The sequence below is a fragment of the Spodoptera frugiperda genome, chromosome 26 (assembly GCF_023101765.2).
Source record: "Spodoptera frugiperda isolate SF20-4 chromosome 26, AGI-APGP_CSIRO_Sfru_2.0, whole genome shotgun sequence".
Lineage (NCBI taxonomy): Eukaryota > Metazoa > Arthropoda > Insecta > Lepidoptera > Noctuidae > Spodoptera > Spodoptera frugiperda.
The window spans coordinates 2,597,715-2,622,013 of NC_064237.1; the positions used below are offsets into that span (position 1 = coordinate 2,597,715).

At 35.5% G+C, this 24,299-nt stretch overlaps 1 protein-coding gene across 1 annotated transcript; it reads right to left on the reverse strand.

The window, feature by feature from the left end:
* Nucleotides 1–28: 28 nt before the first annotated feature.
* LOC118264112 (alkyldihydroxyacetonephosphate synthase) lies at nucleotides 29–23,688 on the reverse strand. Its single transcript, XM_050704825.1, has 11 exons — nucleotides 23,460–23,688; nucleotides 14,263–14,349; nucleotides 7,449–7,740; nucleotides 5,453–5,638; nucleotides 4,514–4,687; nucleotides 3,759–3,875; nucleotides 3,361–3,507; nucleotides 2,834–3,100; nucleotides 2,328–2,488; nucleotides 1,888–2,009; nucleotides 29–1,679 (listed from the first exon to the last, which is right to left on the reverse strand). Exons 1-11 carry the CDS (start codon nucleotides 23,675–23,677, stop codon nucleotides 1,486–1,488), a joined length of 1,965 nt encoding a protein of 654 aa, XP_050560782.1. The 5' UTR covers nucleotides 23,678–23,688; the 3' UTR covers nucleotides 29–1,485.
* Between the last annotated feature and the right edge of the window lie 611 nt (nucleotides 23,689–24,299).

The window sequence follows — 24,299 nt, forward strand, 5'->3', positions numbered from 1 at the left end:
TTTGAATTAATTAAAGAAAATACGTGAATCTTGGTAACATTAACTTTATTGGTATTGCAATCACCCTCACTTATTTACAAGACAAACAATTTATTTTCTAAATAATCACAAACCCCATACTTCATAAACTTATAAATTAATCACATTAAATACATTGAAAACTTAGAAGGAATGTAATTTATTGAATTAATAAAGAAAATGATTAGCATTTTTTTGTAAGTATTCGTTATTTATAATAAGATTGAGCAATTAATTGCTATAATAAATATCAATCAAGATGAGAACGTGTCAAAGCGCATGAGAGACTTTTATTTGTAAGTACATGGTCAGACTAAGGACGTATTACGTATTGGTAATTTATAACAGGTTGTAAACAATAACAAGAAGACTACGAAACAATAATATCAAACTAACTAAAATCATATGGCACTGGTCACTGCATACATGGTTATCGTTACAATTTGATGGCTAATGTAATGTGGCAATTTTATTTTGTCTTTGGCATAAATAAAAAAAAGAAAATAGGCCGCATATTCTGTATATAAAAAAAAAACCTACTATTCATTCATATTTTAAGTGAGTAAATCAAAAACATAATACATGTCATAAATGTCTTCTTTAATAAAACATAATGTGTAATTTTTATTTAAACTATAGCTAACCTATTGTAATTTAATATAATATTTGAATTGTTTACAAGGTGTCGTGTCTTGGTTGAGCGTCTGAAATGTTGTAAGTGACGCGATATTAGATATATGCGACCATTTCCTTGCAAATTGTGGAGAAGCAAAATCGGGTCTCGTGGTTTTATGTATGTATTTAAAAAATATGTGTCATGATTACGTCACCTAATTTCCTCAATAAGTACAATAGTTATTTGAGGATGAACATCGTTGATGACATAATTATGTAAAGTTTGTCATAAAGTCTCAATTTCATCGAATCACTACCATTAAACGTATAGGTACGTCATTTTTGTATAAATAAATATGAACGAATGCAACTTTTTATAAAAAATGTTATAAACTACACTTATTATCTAATTTGTCGAATGTTATAAAGCGAGGTTTGCCAATCATGACCGAAGTAAGTTACCCTTATACCAATAATTGAACGACTATTGTCCATAGAGTAAATTACCGCTAAGTAAGCTATCTAACGTAACTGGAAAGTTATTTTGTAAATACACGAACAAATATTTATCACACACAGATTTTACGAATAGTAGAGTACCTAAGCGCTACATAACTGGGTATGACGTCATCGCCTTCAAAAAGAAAGATCTTCAAAGCACTAATTTATTGCCATCAATTTAATAGGAATTTCTATGCCATTCATTAGAACATTATTATGTATTTCATTCTCTGATCTGTATAAAACAATGTACAAAATCTAACAAAAGGACTATCTTATCTATGAAATTAAATCAAGATTGAAATGGACCTAAGACTTGCGAAGTCAAGTGGGACACACTTAACTAAAACCTTATAATTTACTTTTAACCGATACGTCAGTGTTATTGCTGTGCTCTTCAAATGCCATGTTCCCTAATGCGAAAATGTTGTCTGGATCCAAAGCTTTCTTCGCGGCAAGCAAAAGTTGTCGTCCCGGCTCGCTGACTGTATCCGCGTACCATTTCTTCCGGAGTTTCCCGACCCCGTGATGGTGTGATATTGATCCTGCCGAATGATTTCAAACAATAGTAAATAACCATAATCAACTACATTAATTTACGATGTGCGTAAAAATAAAACAGAATAACACATAAAAATTGCACAGTATGACTCTAGCGTTTATAGGAAAATGTTATGAAAATAGTCGCTAAATTGACCTTTTTTACGGAACAGTAATGCCAACGTAACGCAACGAATAGAAAAAAAAGCTCACCACCACAGGCAATGATCTCGTCGCGTGCAGCCTCTTCGATTTCTTCGTATGTTGACACGGGGTCAACACAGTTCCCAATGTAGTGACCAAAGTAGAAATAAATACAACAGCCTGCGTCATACCTGGAATTAAGTTTCAATAATTTATTATCAATTAATTTTACGTGAGTTAATATACTTAACTGGTGACCTATCTAACATTTTATAGGGACTTTTGGTAAAAATTAGTCATTAGGTGGTTATGATAAATATTATATGAGTTGGTACGTAATAAGTAGTACCTATTATAGCTGCCATATTATAGGTGCGGACTTAGGTAGGTACGTTTTAAATAATGTATTTCATGCATTATTAGGTAGGTGTACTTTTTGAATGATTCAAAATATAACATTATTCAAATTAATAATAATGACTTGTATTTTATAGTATGATGTGTCTTACGTTTGCGTCAGTCGATGTGATATGAGGTATTTATCGATGCCTCGCTTGGCGCACTCGTTGCGTATGCGCTGCTTGACGTTGGCACAGAGCGCGAGCGTGCGGTCCCATGGAACCGATGTCTCGAACGATTCTGATACTACGTCGTATTCCATTGCCACGTCCTGTTCGTTCAAATAACGAAAGATTAATTATTAGCGTTGAATCCTTAGGAAATAAACTAAAATGTCTAATGCTGGTAGCTCTTGTGTTTAATTTAATTAAGTGGTTTTAGGATTGTAAGTGGGACTTATGAGGAAAATGTGTTCATTGCCGAATAGGACAAGAATTATTGGGATTTTCGACCATTCGAAAGTACATTAATTTGTGCCTAGTGAGTGAATGGGTGAAATGTGCACGATCTAATGATATTACGACATACGCACATTCCGCGTACCCGTCTTTTGGGGAATAAAGTTTATAACATTAGGTTTATGTGAACCATATTCAATAGCTGATTGAATACATACTCTGAGATAAGCGATGACAAAGGTTAATGTGTATCCATTCTCCCCGTTCGTGGCCCCGGCGGGTATCCCTCCGAACTGGGCCGCGATGTTGTTGAGCTTGCTCTCCCTCTCCGAGACCTCCTCCGCCGAGCCCTCCATGAGGAGAGTGACCACGCACAGCTTGGCAGGGTCGAAGCCCTTGATCTTCGTGATGTACAGACGTTTCAACCCGTCTAAGAGAACGCCGCCCCACGTGTTCTCTGTTTTTAGAGCTTGGCCGAAACGAAACTGTGGATAATATAAAAAATCATTAATGTTATTAGGATTAGAGTACATTAATTTTAGGTGAACCATCCGGTCTGAGCTAGTTTTGTGGAGTATTTCATTAACCATATTTTTACGGAAGAAAAGAAAATATGGGGACTTGGGCACTTGGGACACTTTGAGAAAATACATATTTTAACATTAATAAAATTAGACTAATCTAAAGATTTATTTGATGATGATTATTAAGTGATTTCACATTATCACTATTATTTAAAATGTACCTGTTCGTTGTCCATAAGTCTGATGCTGGAGGGTTGCAGGCGTCGCCTCGCGACTTCTCTCTCGAAGTAGAAGCCACTCTCCCAGTCGGGGAACACGAGCGACCCGTAGCGCACCACGGGGGGAAGTGGACGGATCTTTATCGTCACCTACAAACAATAATAGGTGTCATAGATTAAAATTACACAAGAAATATTATTTTTGTGACAGTGAAAAATGAAAGTTATAAAAAAAGCGCCTGAAAATTATAGTTAGCAATCAGTTGTGGATGTGTGAATTGCATTTTTTCTCTCTAAGTGTTGCTAATATACTTTATTTGTTAATTTAATGTTAATAAATAGTTTAATGCTACTTAAGACTTTTATATCTGTGAAACGTCCTTATTATTCGCGTGACATACCTCAGTAACGACTCCGAAGCACCCCTCAGAGCCCATGATGACATGTTCCCACTCAGGGCCGCACGACACGCGAGGCACGCGACAACTCTTCTCGAACACACCGCGAGCTGTCACTACCTGAAACATTTTACGATAGTTTTTAATATACACACTTTAGATAATATTAGGTTTGAAAACAATGAGTTCAGATTTTTTTTAAAACGTTGCCCCACAAAGAATTTTCTCCTGTATCGTAGTTGCGTTTACAAACATACAAGTTCACATACACATGACACCCAGACCCGAAACAACAATTTGTGGATCACACAAAGAGTTGCTCCGTGCAGGAATCGAACCCGCTACCCGTTGCGCAGCAGCCAGTTGCCCAGCCACCGCACCAACCGTGCAGTCAAGCTTTTGTAAGCTAAGTATCTGATATTTATCTTTCATCGTCATCATTATCACAAGGCGCCAGTCTCAATATGTCTACTGCTGATCGTAGACATTTTCCAATGATATCCAGGGCAGCCGATAAATCAACTGGATCTACGTCTATCCACCAGTGACCTTGACTTTAAATCTTCTTATTCTTAAATCACCATAAACGCTTAAATTGACCAAGTTTATGTGTTGCCCGACATTTACTTCCGTGTGGCGACCTATACTTACTATATACTTACTTATTACTTATATTATTTACTTATATTATATACTCATTCAGTCATCTTATGTTATCTAAAGGTTACGTTACCATCTCCTCTCTTTGAGGAACTTACCTTAGTGTTCACAATGAGGTCCTCAATATTTCCATAGGTGTTCTTCTTCATGCCGCTGGCTCTGGTGGCCACCCAGCCGCCGAGCGTGGAGAACTCGTACGAGTCGGGCTCGTGGCCGACCGTGAAGCCGCGCGCGCGCATCTCCCGTTCCAAGTCCTGGCCTACTATACCCGCCTGGAAAGTTAAGTAACTAGTTGAAGAAATGAGATTGTAATAGGTAAATGTACCCTAAGTTATCTTCATGAGCTTATCTCAAATTCGGTCCAAATATATCTGCTTCCTCCATTCTTTCTTGACACATGTTGTCCTACCACAAAACCTCACTCTTATTGTTCCTCACATAATCTAAATACATTGGTTCTCGTTTTTTCATTCATTCAGAAATGTCAACCAAAGAGAGACAATTTGATCTACCTAAGTGAAATCTAGTAGTGTAATCTAAGACTATCCTAGTCAAGAAATAAATATCTATTTATTTACACAAATCGAAATTCTGTGTAACATTCATAACACTGGATGAAAGAATTATTATCTTCTTTACAAACATCAAGTACATAATTACATACGCGTCATGCGTATTTCATCCAATAAAAAAACTGAATCATCAGTACAAAAAATTACGTTATAGGCCCGATCATTATTTGTCCGCTAATCAAATACTATAATGGTTGCGGAGCAGAGGTGCTAATGCTAAACACTGTCAAGGATATATTTATCAAGAATTATTTTTTCTTCCAACAAAGTGCTAATTTTTAGGCATCTAGTGTCAAATATCTCGTGTACATACTTGATATTAACACGTGTCAGTGAATTTACTATCCATATAGGCACTTTCTGATTTGAGAAAACATTAGGTGAAAACCAGATGGACCTAATTTAAAACCGTATTATTAACAGGATCTAAAACATTAATCATTATAAACAACATCTAATGTTCACCTGTACTCGAGCCAGCAGTTGTTCCTTGTCGAGCCACAAGATGGAGTTGAGGTCGCTCGTGTCCAGTACCACTATAGGCCTGGTCTCCTTCGCGGGGCAGGTGACGGCGCCCGACACCGAGGTGCCGCCACCAAACGGAATGATCACGAAGTTGTGCCGGGATGCACAAGCCACTATTTGCTCCACCTGGAAAGTAGCATTGAAATGTTATAGCACATACATAGGCAATTTCACTAAGACATCACATCAACAGCCTATAAGTGGCCACTGCTGACCAAAGACCTCTTCTCGCAGGGAGAAGGTTGGCCATAGGCCTTAATGACCACGCTGGCTCAATGTGGGTTGGTGATTTCAAACTTATCTATAATTAGAAATTATACTCCCAGGTTTCCTGACGATGTTTTCTTTCACCGTTAGTCAGTGGTGTCTAAATTTAAAATGCTTAGAAAGTTCATATAACTCGGAAAAAGTCACATTGGTAGGTACTTGCCGTTGGTAGGTTTCGAACCCGCACTCTCATGCATGAGAAGCATGCGTCTTAAGCCTCCTGGCTTTCACGACATTTAACTAATATCTTTGACTAATGAGGTTAAGCAGAAGTTTAGCTACTAGTTTACCTACTACTAGGATACTTGATTAGCTTCATGAATGAAAAATGCATAAGTGTGCATCAGTGCTATCAATCATCCATTCATATGTCTTCCATAAACTCCTTTTGTCCATCTACGATACATTATGTTATTTAAATTCTATAACGAAATATTTAAAGGACTTTGTCCTTACAAGCCCAAGTACTACGTTAGGAAGTCGAAACACATTAATTCGCATTATTACACTAATCATTAAGTATAATATTGTGACGCTTATATTATGTAAATGTACATTCGGTAGGTACCTACTTAGCACATCGCACGCAGCCGCGAAGGGCGAGGTATTTTGTTATAGTTCCATCAATGTGGCCTTAGCAGCCAAACCTAAGTAATTTGTAACACTTGTAGGTCAATGTATTACGTGATTTACTTATGGAAAAAATATCCTATTACTTCTCTCGCCTTGGGCGAGGCAAGAGGAATTTCAGACTCTTACTAATTAAAAACCACCCCGTTCCTACTCCTGCTTTCCGAGGCGAGGCGGCCTGCCTAGCAGGATAACAGATCCGATCCGATCCGGGTCTGCGCATACACTAAGCCCTATGTACCAGTAAGTTGAGTCTCATCTTAGATCCTGACACATCGTTTTAAATAAATTACAATGAGCTATGAGCTATTTCGGTCTTTGCGCGTAGAAAACAGTAAATACCACATAAAAAAATTAAACCATCTGCCTCGCTATTATGGTGTGCGGAAAGCGAAATGTGACCTACTTTTAATCTGACCTCATCCGCGGCGTTACGTTAATTAAACGTTCGCAATTAACCGTGTCGTATCATAGACAAATAGAACTATAAATTACTATATTATTAATGTCTATGCTTGTAACCGGCCAGTACTAAATAAATATAAGATTAATAATTCATATAACTAATTGCCGTTCGTTCATTATGAAGATTATAAACTGTTTATAAATCACCATGACCTTTTTCGTCGATATATGGATTTGAGCGGGAATTTATATTTATTCCGAATAGGTACCTTGTTCTTGACTTTGATAGAGACGTTCGATAAAATATATGCGAAAATGTCAATGGTACTGTCCATTGCGAAATTATTTTGCTGTTCCATAGAATCGATTAAAAAAACAAGGCCCTTGGCGTTACGCAAAATATTTATAGAGGAACTTGCGTAAATTATTCCATTAGTATGATTAATTTAATGGTGTCCTTCCAGAATTTCAAGGTTTTTTATTAAATATAAACGTCCAATTTATAATTTATATTCAAAAGTATTTTTTTATAGGATGGTTGCGTATATGATCTAAAGTTTCGTTCCTGTACCATTCGTTTAAAAAGCCAGAGTAACCTAAACTTTAATTCACAGTAACCGTTTGCCGTCCTCACCTGCTCATGACTATCAGGCCATATTACAGCATCAGGGATCCTCGGGAAGCTGTTGGTCCTTAACTGGGCCATGTCCTTAAGCGTCTGCCCGTGTGCTCTGATCAGTCTATCCATGCCATCGATGCTCACTTCAGCAATCTCCTCCAATTCCAACCGAATGGACTCTGGTAGTCGGCTCTCGGCAAATGTCTTCGGGAGCTCGGGAATCTTCGGGTCCCTTGAGGGATCTATGCCGAATTTGTCTATAGCCCATTGTGCTAGGTGTGGTAGAGTCTGCCCTCCGATGGAGTATCTGTAATAGAAAGATGTTCAATGAGAATGAATGTAAAATGTAAGGGAATAGTTTATGATGTTGCATAGTTAATGTGATCATGCATTAGGACAAAAAAGGATTATTTTTTTACTCAAAAATCATCAAGGTATCCTAATATTTTTCGTGTAACAAACGGTTATTCTAGGTATGCAGACCTCCATGTTCAAAGTTTAGGCCACATCCCATACTTTATGACATGACTTGCGACCATCGTACATAAGTACATGAACCCATTACCTAATGTAAAGACTATAAATGACGTCAAAGTTCACATGAGAGGAAAAAATTTACATTTCACACATTTGGTCAAATGTTTGTGCTTAGTGTTGACGTTCATCAATTTTCAGGACACAAAGACTGATGTCATAACTGTGGTCAGTGGCGTGTCACATGTAGTGTGAAGGTTACTAGGCCTACTACGTTTAAACAAGTACCTACCTATGTTTTTTAGTGTTTCATAAATAAGTACGTAAAGGCCGAATTAGGATATAGAATATAGGCTTCCGTTTAGACCTGCACTATTGTAGGACAGTTGTCCAACTGACTTGAATCAACTGCATCACGATGTATTTTAAGTTTTCTTCATGAGTTATGAGGGATCCATATTGATAAAGGTCGTCCAGGGATCCATATTGACAAGAGTCAACATTTTGATGTTTTTTTCGCAATCATTAATTAACATTCCTCGTCTGTGCAGGTTTCTAAAGTGACTATATCGATTGACTGTTCATTTACCCGCAGTGGTGGCAAATAAAAATATTAGAATATTATTTTACAGTTTTCGTATCTTTTTTTCTTATTTATCTACACACGCAGAGTTGTTGGAAAATTCATAGAACTTTTAATATTTAACAAGAACTATATAACCTAGCGGTTAAAAACGACTTTTCCATCCATCAATTCCGTTTGAAGTCCATTTACTTTCCACTAAGGCAGCTGTTACTTTCCCTGAGAAAAACATCAGGTGACTTATATTTTCATACTAAACAACTTTTAAATTTATTAAAATAATTCTTGTATATTCGGAAGCAGATAATAATTTTAGCTATCGAGGCTTTGGGCCTTTAGCTCAAATTCTATGTCTCCAATCTGCACAAGGCTAGCAATGGATTTGTCACCCTGGCGTTACTTTTATCTATAGTCTGGACCAATTGCTTACCATAAAGAGACCCCTCTGTTCATTTGCGCCCTATTCCATAAAAAAAGCGCTGATTGATAAAAATGATCTGATTTGAGTAATTGGTAGGATACTTTTATCCCACGGGAACGTGGGAAGCTGCGGGAAGAAGCTAGTCCATTCATAAAGATATGAAAATGATTAGTTGCAGATTGCATTTAATCGTAACAGATTATCTAAGATCGAGTAAAGCTGAGCAAATATTGTCAGACTGGAGATCAAACAGCATTGTGTGTATGTTTGTAGTCGTCGCTTGTGAATGACAAACAAGCAAACAAGGGAATATTTGTCGACGCATTAAGTATTAGCTAGCCAAAGGTCTTTCGTTACCATCAAGGGTCGATACTGTAGTCACGGAGTAGCATAGAATAGAGAAAGAGGATACTATTATGTTAGAATTATATTTTATTTGTCTAACCTCGGACGACGTAGGGTTTGTACTAATTCTGCTACTTTTAACAGAAAAACGCTTCAGCAGCCCGTCAAGGCAAGTTGGAGATGATGATATATCTTATTCTACACACTTCATTGATACTACATGCTTTCCAATCAAAACACTGAATGTACTATATTAACAGACTTTATTCAGATTCATTCTTACGTCCCATTCATTAAAGAATTCGGTCTAGTTTTCCAGCACAAAAACTTTTAAAAAAGTCTTCCTCCACAGTTACGGCGCTCGCAGTAGGTAAAGCTATAAAGCATTAATTTTTGACGGAGTAAAATTGTCTAATGTACAGTGTGAATATTGACGTGTACATTAGTGAACGGTGTTAATGCTTGGGTCGGAGGGCCGTGTAACATTTACGGGTGCCATAGGTAGGTACGTACCTTAAGGTAAGTACCTACTGCTATAGGTACGGTCATGAATACTCGTAGTAAATAGATAAGGATCGGATTTATTCGCCAAAGCTCACGTAGACTACACTTTTTTACAACAGTGAGAAAGATGTGCGCGTCTCTGGCGAGGATGGTGAGGGGCAGTACCAATAGTATCCTGCCTATGAGTGCTAGCAGACTTGATTGTGTGAGGCCTGTCCTAGCGCGGCAGTGATGTCACACTGTTACTGCAGTTTAGTTTGTAGATTAAGTTTGTGTGTGTCGTTATAAAACTGCATAATGTCATCTATTGTTCACTCCTTAGCTAATGAGTTGCATAAATAATTTTGCAGAATTGTCTGAAAAACGTCAGCTGTAATCATATTCATTAGGTTACGTACCTATATTAAATTTTAGATTTTAGACCAAAAAATCTGCTGTAAGTACACGTACACAATACATGCCTCGTTCCTCTACTTGCTTTATGGGATAAATATGAAAGATATGTACCTATCCACGTATGGACGTCATTTATCTAACCGGTGCCTACGGCTTCGGTCGCGTGGATTACAAACTTTGTGACAAATAAAAGTAACCAAATTTAGTCCTCCTACATCAGCTACCTGCCAATAAAAGTCCCGACAAAATCGGTGCAGAAATTTGAGAGATTTGCGAGAACAAACAAATAGACAGCCAAACAAAAATTTAAACGAATATTAGTCTAGGTAGATAGATGTAGAAGAGATACTAAGACCGGCAAATATGTCAGCGATAGTAGATCAAGGTCGATTCATTTGACTATCAAATTCTAATGCGGCCTTCGTGATTGCGTACGATATCTTATCACTTTTATTAAAATAATATTATAATGACAACATTCCTTGTGAAGCAGTCTTATCTGCAGTACCTAGATTTATCACAAAAAGTTTATTGACACCAATAAACTCGTTTGGCCATAAGGATATAACATCTAGTAACTAAATATTTTAAACGCATTTTGACATGTGGATGATGACGGGGTATGAAAATTAAAAATCTATTTAGTCCGTCAGTTAGATAATGAATAAATATTAGATATGTATTTTAATGTTGTCATATAAAATAACGATATAACTTCGATAAAACTAATCAAAGTTTAGATTTCAAATACGTCATTTCCACGTATAAAACGAACCTAGGAGTGACTACTTCAAATCAATATCTTCAAAAGTATCTGTTTCCCTGAGAAAATAAAAAATACGTGTCTAATGTTTTAAAATAGCCAACAAGACAGACATTAAAAGTCAACTACCCTATTGACTACGAAATTTTGCAATAGCGAAAATGGCAATTGAATACAAACAATAGGAACTTTGAAAAGAAAATCACTATAACTTCCTAGTACGTAATAAATAGGTACGTATGGTCCTTAAGTTATGTTTGCTATTCACAATAAACAGAGGTTCAGTCCATTCATTGAGTTGCAACTTGTTTTACGATCAATATTTACAGTCGCAAGTCGTTCCGACGATTGCTCTGCCATTTTAACCATTATTTATACTTGAATCAACTTCTATGGTAGACACAAAGTTTTACTGCTGACTAAGAATTGCATTTATGTCCTGCAATTTAGTTAAACTATTATCTCTACCACATTTACTAGTAGACTTCTATTCACACCACTTTTTACAATGTAGTTGTTAGGAAGTTATTTAATAAACAGTAACAGCTATTATCCTCTAACTAAAGTGATGTTACTGTCATCAAGACCATAAAATTACGTTCATGTTACGTTATAGTTATTTTAAAAGTTTGGTGTTTGGTTAACTTTATTAGAATCAGTGTTCCTCCCAAAAACCGAAATCTATCCAGATATTTTCGATCGATTTCGGCCACCGCACCAACTGTAATAACTACACGGATGGTGCGCTGGCTGGGCAACTGGCTGCCGTGGAACGTGTAGCGGGTTCGATTCCCACACGGAGCTTGTTGTTTCAGGCCTGGGTGTCATGTGTATGTGAACTTGTATGTTTGGGCACCCACGACACAGGGAAAAAGTCCAAAGTTTTGTGAAGAGAATGAATAATTTAAGAATCAGAGTTCCTCACAAAAACCGAAATCGATTCAGATATTTTGAATCGATTTCGGCCATTAGCCAAGGACACTGACGACCTAAATGCCTTGAATTTCGACAGCTAATCAAGTAACCTAGTTGAACAATATGATTATTGAGTGCGGAATAAGATGCCGAGCCAAATGGCACGTGCTCTGGCGAATTAACGGGAAGTGACAATTTGCTGGCCGCCCACCAGAACCTGGTTTGTGGCCATCCAGTCATATCTCGTTGACACCACTTTCTTTGTGGCTATGACCCTGCGTGGACACTGAATAGTCTATTTAGAACATAATGACACATATGTACATTATTGTACATAGTCGCCATACTTCGCAAAAGACCTGTGTCTTATTATGATGTTTTAATGTTTGCAGTGTCCATTTATTTGATGTATAAGTATATTTTTGGTGAATGAACACAGTATTCAATGAATAATGATGCAGTACATTTACAAGTGCTTAAATTGTTTTGTTACCGCACTGAATTCGTGACATTAAACAAAAAAACTACTAATTCTACTTACATTGCATTACGGCTCTGTAGATAAATGTGTACCTACATATGCAACCATTACTGGTAGCTAATAATAATAATATATGACATTAAAATGATTCTTACACCCGAATACTGACTGAAAGGCTACAAAATTTTCGGTTGTACTTAAATATCTTTCTATCCCTGTCTTTTATAAAGAATTCGTAGTGACAGAACTATTCCCTAAAGAGTCAAAGTTAAAATTGAGTAACGATTGAGTATTTATTTATTTATTTATTTATAGGAAACTCAACAGCTTACTTTCTAAGTACATGATATGGTATATGTGACATGAGGTTCTTAAGCCAATAATAGAGTTTCACAGCATGCATTATATTAAACTAGAAAGTGGCGGAAAAAAGTAACCTAACAATATAACTAAGAGCTAAACAACTAAAAGTGAATAATTAAATAACTAATAATAATAAGTGAATAAACCAGTATTATTTACGAATCGGTGAGCATCTCCACAAGTGATTTACGAAATGACAGCTTAGACAAATGAAATATATCCAGGCTTTCAAATTTGTCTATGTACAAGCGATTTGAACATTAGTTTCCCTGTTACCAGTGATACCACGTACCATAACAGATTACCACCAAAGTTACAAAACTTGCACTCATCATAATAGATCCTGTTTTCGAAGCTTTTCATAAACATGTGCTTAAAATGTTCTAAGAAACTATAAAAAGATATTATTTAAACGGCGTATGTTTATATTTAAATATCACATTATCATTTGGTCGCGAAATGTAGTAATTTACATTATTACGTTTGTAATAGTAGAGTGTCTTGTTGGTCGAGTGGATGCAAGTGCGACTGCCGGACAAGGAGTCTCGGGTTCGATTTCTGGGCTATATTCGTATTACTGGAACTTTTTAGGTTTTTCGAAAAATTCTCAGTCTATTACGGAGTCTGGAATTGTGCCCAGCATATGGCAATAGGCGCATCCCCTATTCATGGGACTTATAACACAAATAGTGAAAAGTGGGTGTACATTGTATAGCGGCATTACGTGCCGTAATGTGCACCTCTACCTGCCCCTTCGGGGATAAAAGGCGTGACGTTGCAAAAAGGTTTCTTCCTGCTCTACTAAGGGTAGACACAATACGTCGTTTGTTACAGAGTCCATCAGACGTCATCCTATCACAACTCCTTTCTCTTTCACATAATAAAGATAAATAACTATTTGAAATTCATGTCATAAGATTTCTTAACAGAGAAGAAATAACGTAAATCTCAGAGGTCAACAGTCTTAAAACTGCAGACATTTTGCATGTATGTATGTATGTATGTATATTTTATAGCATTTAAATGGTGCATCGAGAATCAATAGAATAACAAGTCAAGGCTTTCTTACAAAACTATTAATGAAGAGGTTTATAACAAACCGCCGCTTTTATTACTTAAAATAAATCAAAGGCCAAACACGAGCCATAACTCGTTAGTTGAAAGAAATATGCAGATTGTTTATGAATATTACAGTAAAGACATATATGTAACATAAAAAGTTTGTATTTTTTTTTCTTTTTTGAGGGGGAAAATCACCCAAAATGACTTCTCTCGCCTTGGGCGAGGCGAGAGGAGTGTCAGATGCCTACTGACTAAAAACCACCCCGTTCCTACTCCTGCTTTTCGAACCGGAGCCCCGGTAACCCGCTAGGTAGTCCGCAGCTCCGGTTAGTACATAATTATATTAACGTTTCACTTATGTATAGTTACTTAGTTTCTTCATCCTTTTACTAAAACATCTGCATATTTATATAGTATACAAGAAATATGCATATTTAATAGCTAATTAAAATATGTATAAAAATGGCATCAGATTTAACATTAATATAACAATGTTAATTTAAATGATGAAATTAAACTAACCTGTTCCCAGTAAAGGTGGCCGCGTTTCCTTCCAGTTTAAACATGGAATCCTTGTAGCCCCATCCGTACCATTTCAGCAAGTCTTGTCTGAAAAAAAAAACAATTAATAAATATATATTATATGAAGTTAACTCAATTATGTACAAAATAATATTTAGTTTTTCTGTTGTATCGCTACGGAGCTACGGAGAAGTGCTACGAGCTACCCCAAAAGTTGCTACGCATTCGTAGCGTATGCCTACGTGGACGTAGCGAACTTTGGGGTGACTATCATTTTGTGTTTATTTTAGGATATTTCGTAGACCGTACAATAAAAATGCAAGCAATTTTGGTATGAGACACGGTGTTGTAGAGATATTGACTTAGAAAATATTTGATTGTTTGTTTATAAGAACTAGTCACGTTCGAAACTTTTTTCAGTAGTATTAAAATTGTTTCACCATTGGAAAGTTCGCTTTAAAGGGACATTTCATCCTGGTATTTCTACAGAATTTGAAGCTACTAACAAATTATCCAAATTCCAAGCTGGCGAAACCGCTGGCGAAACTTAGTACATAATTTGAATATGAATTTAATTAAAGATTTCTATCACAATCTTATTCTTATTTTAAGAGTTGCAACCAAATTAAATGTCGTATTTTTAGATGAGCTGCATAATTTATTTATTTTCTAATAGTTGGAACTCTCTAATAAAAGAGCAGATATCTATTTTCGAATACTAAACTACTAAATTACTCCATTGGTGACAAGAAAATTTAATTTGTCACCACTTTTACTCTATCTACAAATATCGTTGCCGGCAGTACTTGCAACCACTTAGCCAACAAGGCTGTCTTAGTAAGTATTAGCACAGAGTCTGAATACCCAAAAGGTAACAACTGTAATTTTAAATGTTAATGCATGCAAACATAATAACATGAATAACATAATTACATGTATAAATAATAAATTAATATAATTACTAGAGGTCAATCAAGGTAAAGGTGAAAATGTTAGAAAACAATACATTTAATATTATAAAGTAATAAAAATAAATTACGTAGGCTATGAATATTTTTTTTAATTGATTAGAAGGAATTTTGGATCAATATGACAATATTGAACATGTATAATATTACGGTCTGTGTATATAGAACCTTATTATTATGCAATTAGCACGCCGGTGCCGGTATGTGCGAATCGTTAACACACCTGTTTGCATATAGTGTGTGAGACAGCCATGCTTCGGCACAAATGGGCCGGCTCGAACGGATTGATACCACGGCCCCACAGAAAACGGACGTGAAGCAACGGTAGCGATGAATTTCGTCGTGTGAGTGAGGTTACCGGAGGCCCAATTACCCCTCTCCCCAACAAACTCTTTAATTCCTAACCCCCAAAAGGCCGGCAATGCACTTGATTGCCTACCATCAGGTGAACCGTCTGCCCGTTTACCGGTTTATACCATAAAAAATATATGGACTAAGGAGCAAAAGCATTCGTTTTTGGATAAGGACCAAATCATCATCATCCATCTCAAAAGTAAATAATCGCAAAGAATACACAATATCTAGCTAGTTTTAAATTCAAAGCAATTATGTTAATACCTAAATATAACGTGTACCATCTATGTAATTAAACACAATTTAATATGAATTACTAAATATTATGAACGTCCATCTTGTATGTACTGATGTACGCGATTCCATATTTATTTAAAACAGTCTTAAATTAAAAGTTTATTTCGCTGTGTTGTCTTAAAAATTATGATATAATGATATAATGAACAGCAAAAGATAACAAAAATATGGGTCGGTTTGTAATCTAATCGCACTTTATCATCGTGTGGTATGTTCTTAAAATCGCTTTTAATTTAGGCACCTATTGACTAATTGCGAACGTGGATAAAGACTGACGCTGCATTGCAGTGTCATAAAACTCAAAAATATCGTAATATAATTATTACTATATGTATAGTCCACACTGCATTTTTTTTCTAGAAGTTCTACGGTTTTACTTAACGCAAAAATACAACGGGTACGTCTGGTTCAAAAATTCTATAAAAAGGATAGATAAAACACTTACTTCAGATCCGGGTGAAATATAAATAAAATAATAAAAACAACATGGAATAAAACGAAGAAATTAAGTCCATCTACCATCAAACTAATAGACGACCGACAAAAAACTTAAGATTCACACACCAGACTACAAGGCTAAAGATAAAGAAGTTACATTAAAAATACATACAGATATCCGGAATTATAATACCTAGGTATAAAAATTACTCTAGAAAAAAACTAGTCACTTAGAATTGCAATTAGGAAAAAAATATAATCAAGATCCTCACATATAATACGGGAACAAAAGAGACCGATAAAGAAAACAAATACTTGTACAAAATACTATAAATCCATTTATGCAACCAATGATAGCTCCCAAATTCATTTAAATACACACTCATATTCAGAAAACATCCCACCAATAAATGGTTATGAAGTTCATCGAGCTAACCGCCGAACAAGCAGGTTTCCGTTTGTCAGAAAGCCACAAGTTTGAAGTGGAACTGGGCTGAACATTTCTGCCGCATTTCGAACGAGCGGTGAGCAAAACTCAGAACTAAACTGAGTGGATGGGTTCCTCAACGTCAATAGACATCGTGGCAGACTCAGAAGGAGCCGGTAAACGAGCGACAAATCACCTGATAATAAGCAATTACCGCCGCCCGTGGACATCCGAAGTAACTATCAGAAGCTTTACAAGTGCGTTGCCGGCCTTTTGGGCGTTACGAATTTAAGAGTTGTTGGAGAATCGGGAATTGGGAAGATTGGGAAGGGGTATAATTTGACCTCCGGTAACCTTACTCACACAACGAAACAGAACGCAAGCGTTATTTCACGTCGATTAAATATCGTGCAATAGTTTCAGTTACGAGTGAAACGACTATTAAGCCTTAGATTTTTCGAAAATTCTCAGTATTTAGTAGCATAGAATTATATTTTTTTCATCAGATTAATTTTTTACTGTTCTTATGTCGTATAATGCAGGTGACCCGTATGCTCGCTTGCCTCCTGTCCCATACAAAATCAAAAATAAATATTTTGCTAATCTTCTATAAATATTTTAAGGATCGCAGATATTTTTGTTGTAAACAAGCATCGTTTCAAATTAACATCGCGCCGTTGGTTTGTCAAACTTTTTTAATAAAATTCAAATGAATTAAAAGACTGACATTGTGCTACCTGACCATGAACTTACAACTACTTATAATAAGCAGTAGAAGCAGAACATAATACACCATATATTTTTAATTTATTGCAACTTTATTGATTTCTTTTTAGTAGGCTAGTAGCGATGATAATTGATATATCAAGGCATTGGAAATAGTCTGCAAAGGCGCTCCTAAAAGCTAATTATAATATCGGTGTCAGAAAATACACACCCTTCTTTCAAAGTTACGTGGCAATAATCATTATCATACAACTCAATAAAATAATTAAAATAAATAATTATAATATTTATATCAGGAACAATTAGGTCCAATTATAGCTCCTTATGAGACACCTATACACAATTTTTGGATGACCTCGCAAAATCTAGCAGTGAACATATCTACACTTTTCCGTATTCCAGTATCTTTTACTGGTGTTACTGATATTTGTATTTAGATATTGTGTTATGATTTAATTAAGTAAATTAAATATTAAAGAGTATTAAAAGCTTCTAACAGTTCCATGAATAACTATTGCAATCTTGTTAAATATTTTTTTCATTCAATTATAAAGTTAATTTCAAAATACATAATGTAACGTATGTATATGAGGTGTAAATTAAGTCTTCATTGTAAAACTTATCGCAACTAATGAGTTTGTATGACTTTATAGATCAAATGATATGTAAATTTATATTTAGATACATTTATAACTGTGTTTTTTTGCACAACAAAATGTAAAAATAGCTTAATTACCTAAAATACATATTTATGACTATAAAAATGCATTTTGATTGAATCACGGCGACGATGTTTGTAGTGGCTGGCAATCGATAGTTATGGATAGTCGAATTTGCGACTTTGAAGTTTTTAAGGCGTGTCATGGGAAATGGCTAATTCCAATACTATATTCATGGATTACGTAGAAAAGATTAACATATTATTTGTATTTATGTGACATACAAAATATCTTGTATAATAAATCTAACTTAAATACTTGCGATTCTACTAACAACGGGACCGTGCAGAAAACCTGTTAACCGTGGACTATGATGGTTTTAGTTTTAAATTTCGATTGCCAAATTATTCGGCCAAGGCAGCTTCTGTCATGGAGCCTGTAAATGCGTCTTATGATGTAACTATCAATCTTAATCACAAACAACATGAATTGTCATTTTGGTAGGAACATGACTGACATGTATTGCCACTTTGAACATTATTAATAATCCTTTTTTACGTGTATCGTGTTCAAAATCTGTCAGGACATTTTTTACGACAGTAAATGCCGAATATATTGGTAAGGTAAGGATATTTTTTATTTAATTAAATCTACAATGATAATTATAGAGGGATTAAGTAAGTAGATATTTATTAGAAAAATTATGTAAATGACAAGGATCAGGATCAGGTAAAGACAGGGTTACTAGTTTAATGTAAAAAGGTCAGTCCCTTTGTCTTAATTCTTAATTCCTAAGCTTAACTATTCCTAAATAAGAACTAATTTCTTTTTAAAATACGGATCAAAATTTACGACTCCGAAAATTTAATCTGTCCCGGGAATTTACCAAAGACTTACTAATCATAATCGGTAATTGCATTTACGGCCCCTCTAGCAGGTTATGTTGATAAGAATATTTTATAAAGATTAATAATTTACTTCCAATTTTTAAACAGTTGCAACAATTATTTATTATTAGAATTTAAAACGGGATATTTACCAAGTTTATTTGTTTGTGCCAATTTCCAGTTCATCCGTGATCATGGCGCTTGCTACAGTACAGTATCGGATACTGGCAAAAACTAATAAACATAATGAATATCCCGTTTTAAGTTCTAATGATGTGACATTTCAATGATCCAAGTGACATTTCAGTTTAAAAATTTAAATATATTTATTATTATTTAGTTATAATATTCTATGTTAGAGTTGTAAATGAGCTAACCGATTAGTAAATGTGAGTTAATACACAGCATTTGCAAATGGAAACTCAAGGATAAGATATTGAACTAACATATTGTGCGATAAGTACCTTTAGGTAGGTAGGTCTACTTTGAATAGTACTATTGTCAATAGGCATTCTACTTGTATTCTAATACTTGTCAACACGTCTCCGGCGGCTTAACTAGGTGATCTATCGTAATATTATTATGGCGTATATGGCGGGTATTTGATGACTTGAAGAAAATTATTTTCTGTATGGTGGTGTTTACAAAGACATTGTTTACATCTGGCATATAGGATTTGTAGAACACAAAAATGTTATTTTGTTCCGGGCGCATATCGATCTCGCGATATACATCGCGTAGCATTCAGTTACCCAGCGGGTACGCTAACCGTGCTCTCTCGTTACGTGACAATAATGTCTGCTTTAATTTGCTACCTACATTTATTACAAGCACGGATTTATTTTTAAAATAAAAAAATAATAACCTAATATTAAAACTTTACTTAGTATTATTAAGTAGTTAACAAATATTAAGTAATTGCAGTTTAACTCGTAGTTAACGTTAACCTCACGCTAATACGCAAGTCTCGAGCCCGGCCCACGGCGCGGCGGTTACCGTAAAGGCGTAAACTACATTTTAATTCAATACTCTGCCTGCAATGTCTCCAACAGCAAAAAAAAAATGTTTTCATTCAGGTACATTTTTTGTTCAACGTGTTGTAAAATTGGACCTTAATAAATATGTGATGTTTTTAGGGATTCTGATTTATATTTATTTTGCTACAAATTGGTAAAACATTACTTTCATTTTAGATTTAGTGGAGTGCCTGGAGCATTCAAAACCGTAAAACCTCGGATTAGAGTTACAGTGAATGAATTAATATGATCGATGTGGGATATTGTTTTTTAAACTATAAATTGCAATGTTTACCCAAAATTTTTTTGTGCACTCCATTTTTTTATTGTTTAAACAAATTATTATAAAAAATTAATGTTTGACCATATATTTTCACTTTAAACAGTATTTTTTTATTTATATGTTAAATCTTACCTGAGTAGACATATAGGAACATTTTTCAAAGATACCTGTGTATAAAAATAGCAGTATCTCGAACAGGTAGAAAAACGTGGAGGAGAGCGGAGCGACAGCTGCTATGTACAATGGAACTTCTTGGCCAGTTTAATTATAAATGAAATGCACTTTATTGTGTACATTGAAAAAAATACGGTAATTAATTATGACTAATGAAAAGAAAAAAAAATATTTGTACAAAATCTGTTTATTTAAATATATAACATGGTTGTCTACATCAAATATTTTCTTCTACTTCATCTATCTGTATAATAGGTGAAGTATTGGAACAACTATTTCCGCTGCACTGTAAACATGATACACTGCAGTATAAACTACACTCGCGAGCAACCAAATCGACTCAACCTACATGTGCGCATTCGAAGATGTTTTCTTAAAAATATACTGAATTGCTTTTAAAAACCGATATACCATTAGAAAGCTTACAACTTCAGCTTTATATTGGTACCATTATTATAAAAATTGTATCAGTACTTTTTAAAATATTTAACTTAATTCAGCGGACTAGAGTATTTGCTCACTACGACTCCAACAAGTTATAACACAAACTACCCCTATAAAACCTCCACATTAAGGTTAACTTTATCTGTGGCTTATCGAAAGTTGATCGTACACATCTCCGCAAAAACGCTTCATTTTATTTCCAAAAATTTTGGATACGACACCAGAAGAAGCCGCTCAAGTCGTTGCTCTACTGGAACAAGGACTAAGTCAGCGAAGAGTTGCTGCTCATCTGAGTTTGAGCCAATCTGCAGTATCAAGAGGGTACAGGTAGTATCAAGATACTAGTGCCTTCAATCGAAGACCAAGAATAAGCCGCCACCGGTCCACCTCGGAGAGACACGACCGTTTTATTATTTCAACTTTACTACGAAATCGTCACTTAACCGGTGTCGATGTTCAACAGGAACTCAGAAGAGTTCGAAGAGTGGCTGTCAGCGAGTGGACAGTACGGGGACGGTTGAAGGAAGCCAACCTCACCCCTAAACGGCCTACCACAGGCCCGAAATTGACGACACGCCATCGGCAAGCGCGCATTCAATTTGCCCGAGAACACCTCGATTGGAGCATACAACAATGGAGGCCAGTCTTATTAACTGCCGAATGCAGAATGTGTAATTTCAGGCCTGTGGTAGGCCGTTTAGGGGTGAGGTTGGCTTCCTTCAACCATCTCCTTACTGTCCACTCGCTGACAGCCACTCTTCGAACTCTTCTGAGTTCCTGTTGAACATCGACACCGGTTAAGTGACGATTTCGTAGTGAAGTTGAAATAATAAAAAGGTCGTCTCTCTCCGAGGTGGACCGGTGGCGGCTTATTCTTGGTCTTCGATTGAAGGCACTAGTATCTTGATACTACCTGTACCCTCTTGATACTGCAGATTGGCTCAAACTCAGATGAGCAGCAACTCTTCGCTGACTTAGTCCTTGTTCCAGTAGAGCAACGACTTGAGCGGCTTCTTCTGGTGTCGTATCCAAAATTTTTGGAAATAAAATGAAGCTTTTTTGCGGAGATGTGTACGATCAACTTTCGATAAGCCACAGATAAAGTTAACCTTAATGTGGAGGTTTTATAGGGGTAGTTTGTGTTATAACTTGTTGGAGTCGTAGTGAGCAAATACTCTAGTCCGCTGAATTAAGTTAAATATTTTAAAAAGTACTGATACAATTTTTATAATAATGGTACCAATATAAAGCTGAAGTTGTAAGCTTTCTAATGGTATATCGGTTTTTAAAAGCAATTCAGTATATTTTTAAGAAAACATCTTCGAATGCGCACATGTAGGTTGAGTCGATTTGGTTGCTCGCAAGTGTAGTTTATACTGCAGTGTATCATGTTTACAGTGCAGCGGAAATAGTTGTTCCAATACTTCACCTATTGTACAGATAGATGAAGTAGAAGAAAATATTTGATGTAGACAACCATGTTATATATTTAAATAAACAGATTTTGTACAAATATTTTTTTCTTTTCATTAGTCATAATTAATTACCGTATTTTTTTCAATGTACACAATAAAGTGCGTTTCATTTATAATTAAACTGGCCAAGAAGTTCCATTGTACATAGCAGCTGTCGCTCCGCTCTCCCCTCCACGTTTTTCTACCTGTTCGAGATACTGCTATTTTTATACACAGGTATCTTTGAAAAATGTTCCTATATGTCTACTCAGGTAAGATTTAACATATAAATAAAAAAATACTGTTTAAAGTGAAAATATATGGTCAAACATTAATTTTTTATAATAATTTGTTTAAACAATAAAAAAATGGAGTGCACAAAAAAATTTTGGGTAAACATTGCAATTTATAGTTTAAAAAACAATATCCCACATCGATCATATTAATTCATTCACTGTAACTCTAATCCGAGGTGAAAACCCCCAGGCGCTCCACTAATTACAATTAACTAATTTTATTGAATACACATGAGACTACGAAAGACTTTCTAGTTGATTTAAAAAAGTGTGTCTTCCGCGTCACCTAATTCTGTAAATACACCTTGTAAACGGAAACTAATTCACAGTAAACACTTCCTTATCAAAATATTTATCAATTCAATATTTTATTTGCTACATTCTAGCCCTTATCTATGAGATAAAAATTCGTTGAACTCCTTGTCTGCCGGCAAAGTTCAGCCGCGAGTTTAATTCGCCCGAGACGTTTAATAAAATAAACAATTGGCGGGAAAATAAATAACACAAACTTTCAGTCTAAAACTATAGGTACAATGCAATGCTCTATTTGTACTCCCGGATATTTTTAGCGCGCTTGTTAATTATATCCAGAAATCTGGAACACATCTGCGGTTGCATGCTCCTCATTAAGGGTGTAGTAACACAAATATGCTCACAAATATAACGTTTCTCTTATGAAAATTAAATAAGTCTAGTAAATAGGTCACTATGCCAGGTAAACCGCAGCCAGCTAGAGCTTACTTCACTGAAGCCAATAAATAAATAATAGCTTACCGTCGTTTAGGAATCACACTTTTTACTTTAATAATTGTACTGCTTGTATTAGACTCGCTCTTTTTATTTTTATCACCAGAACTTTTCTTTTTTACACTGCCAACTGTCCGTTTACTACTGTTATCATTTTCCACATTTTTCATTTTACTACCGGAGCTGCTCGCGGATGCAGCTGACATTTTTACAATGGGCGAGTATGGATTTCTGTCGGATAGCATTTGGTACGATTTTTATAAATCGCGCAACCCGCCGCGCATGTGTTGACATTCCACGTCGGTAAAACAGCATGACAGTCGCGACCTCTGGCGGCCATTTGTAAAACTCGCGAATTAGTCAAGTTCCTATACTCCATGCGTTCAATGTAGTTTGCTACATGAAATCTAGATGGCGCTATCAATAATTTTTCTTTTCGTAGTACATGTGCTACGAAGTTATGACTACCGTAACAGCAAAATTAACTTAGCTTACTAATGAACTTTTAAAGAAAACAAGTTGTACCGGTTGGTCATTGTGGTTTGTGCTATTAAAAGCTTTGATTTTAAAGCTACTAGAAGGATACATACAAGCAGCAGTATAATAAAAACAAGAACTTATTCGTATGTTAAATATCAAAGTGGTCGCTTGTCACTCTTTCACAGACAAATTAGTGACAGATTCAGTTGATTCATTTATTTATCAAACTGATTGATTAGAACCTAGATAAACACCCGTGTTTTCCTGTAGCAATAACGTCATGGAAATACCGCCTCTTGTCTAGACACTACGGTGACTACTCAACTCTCGCTTGGCGTACCAAGTTGCCATTTCCATACAAAAACTTACCTTTAAGTGGATTTTTGT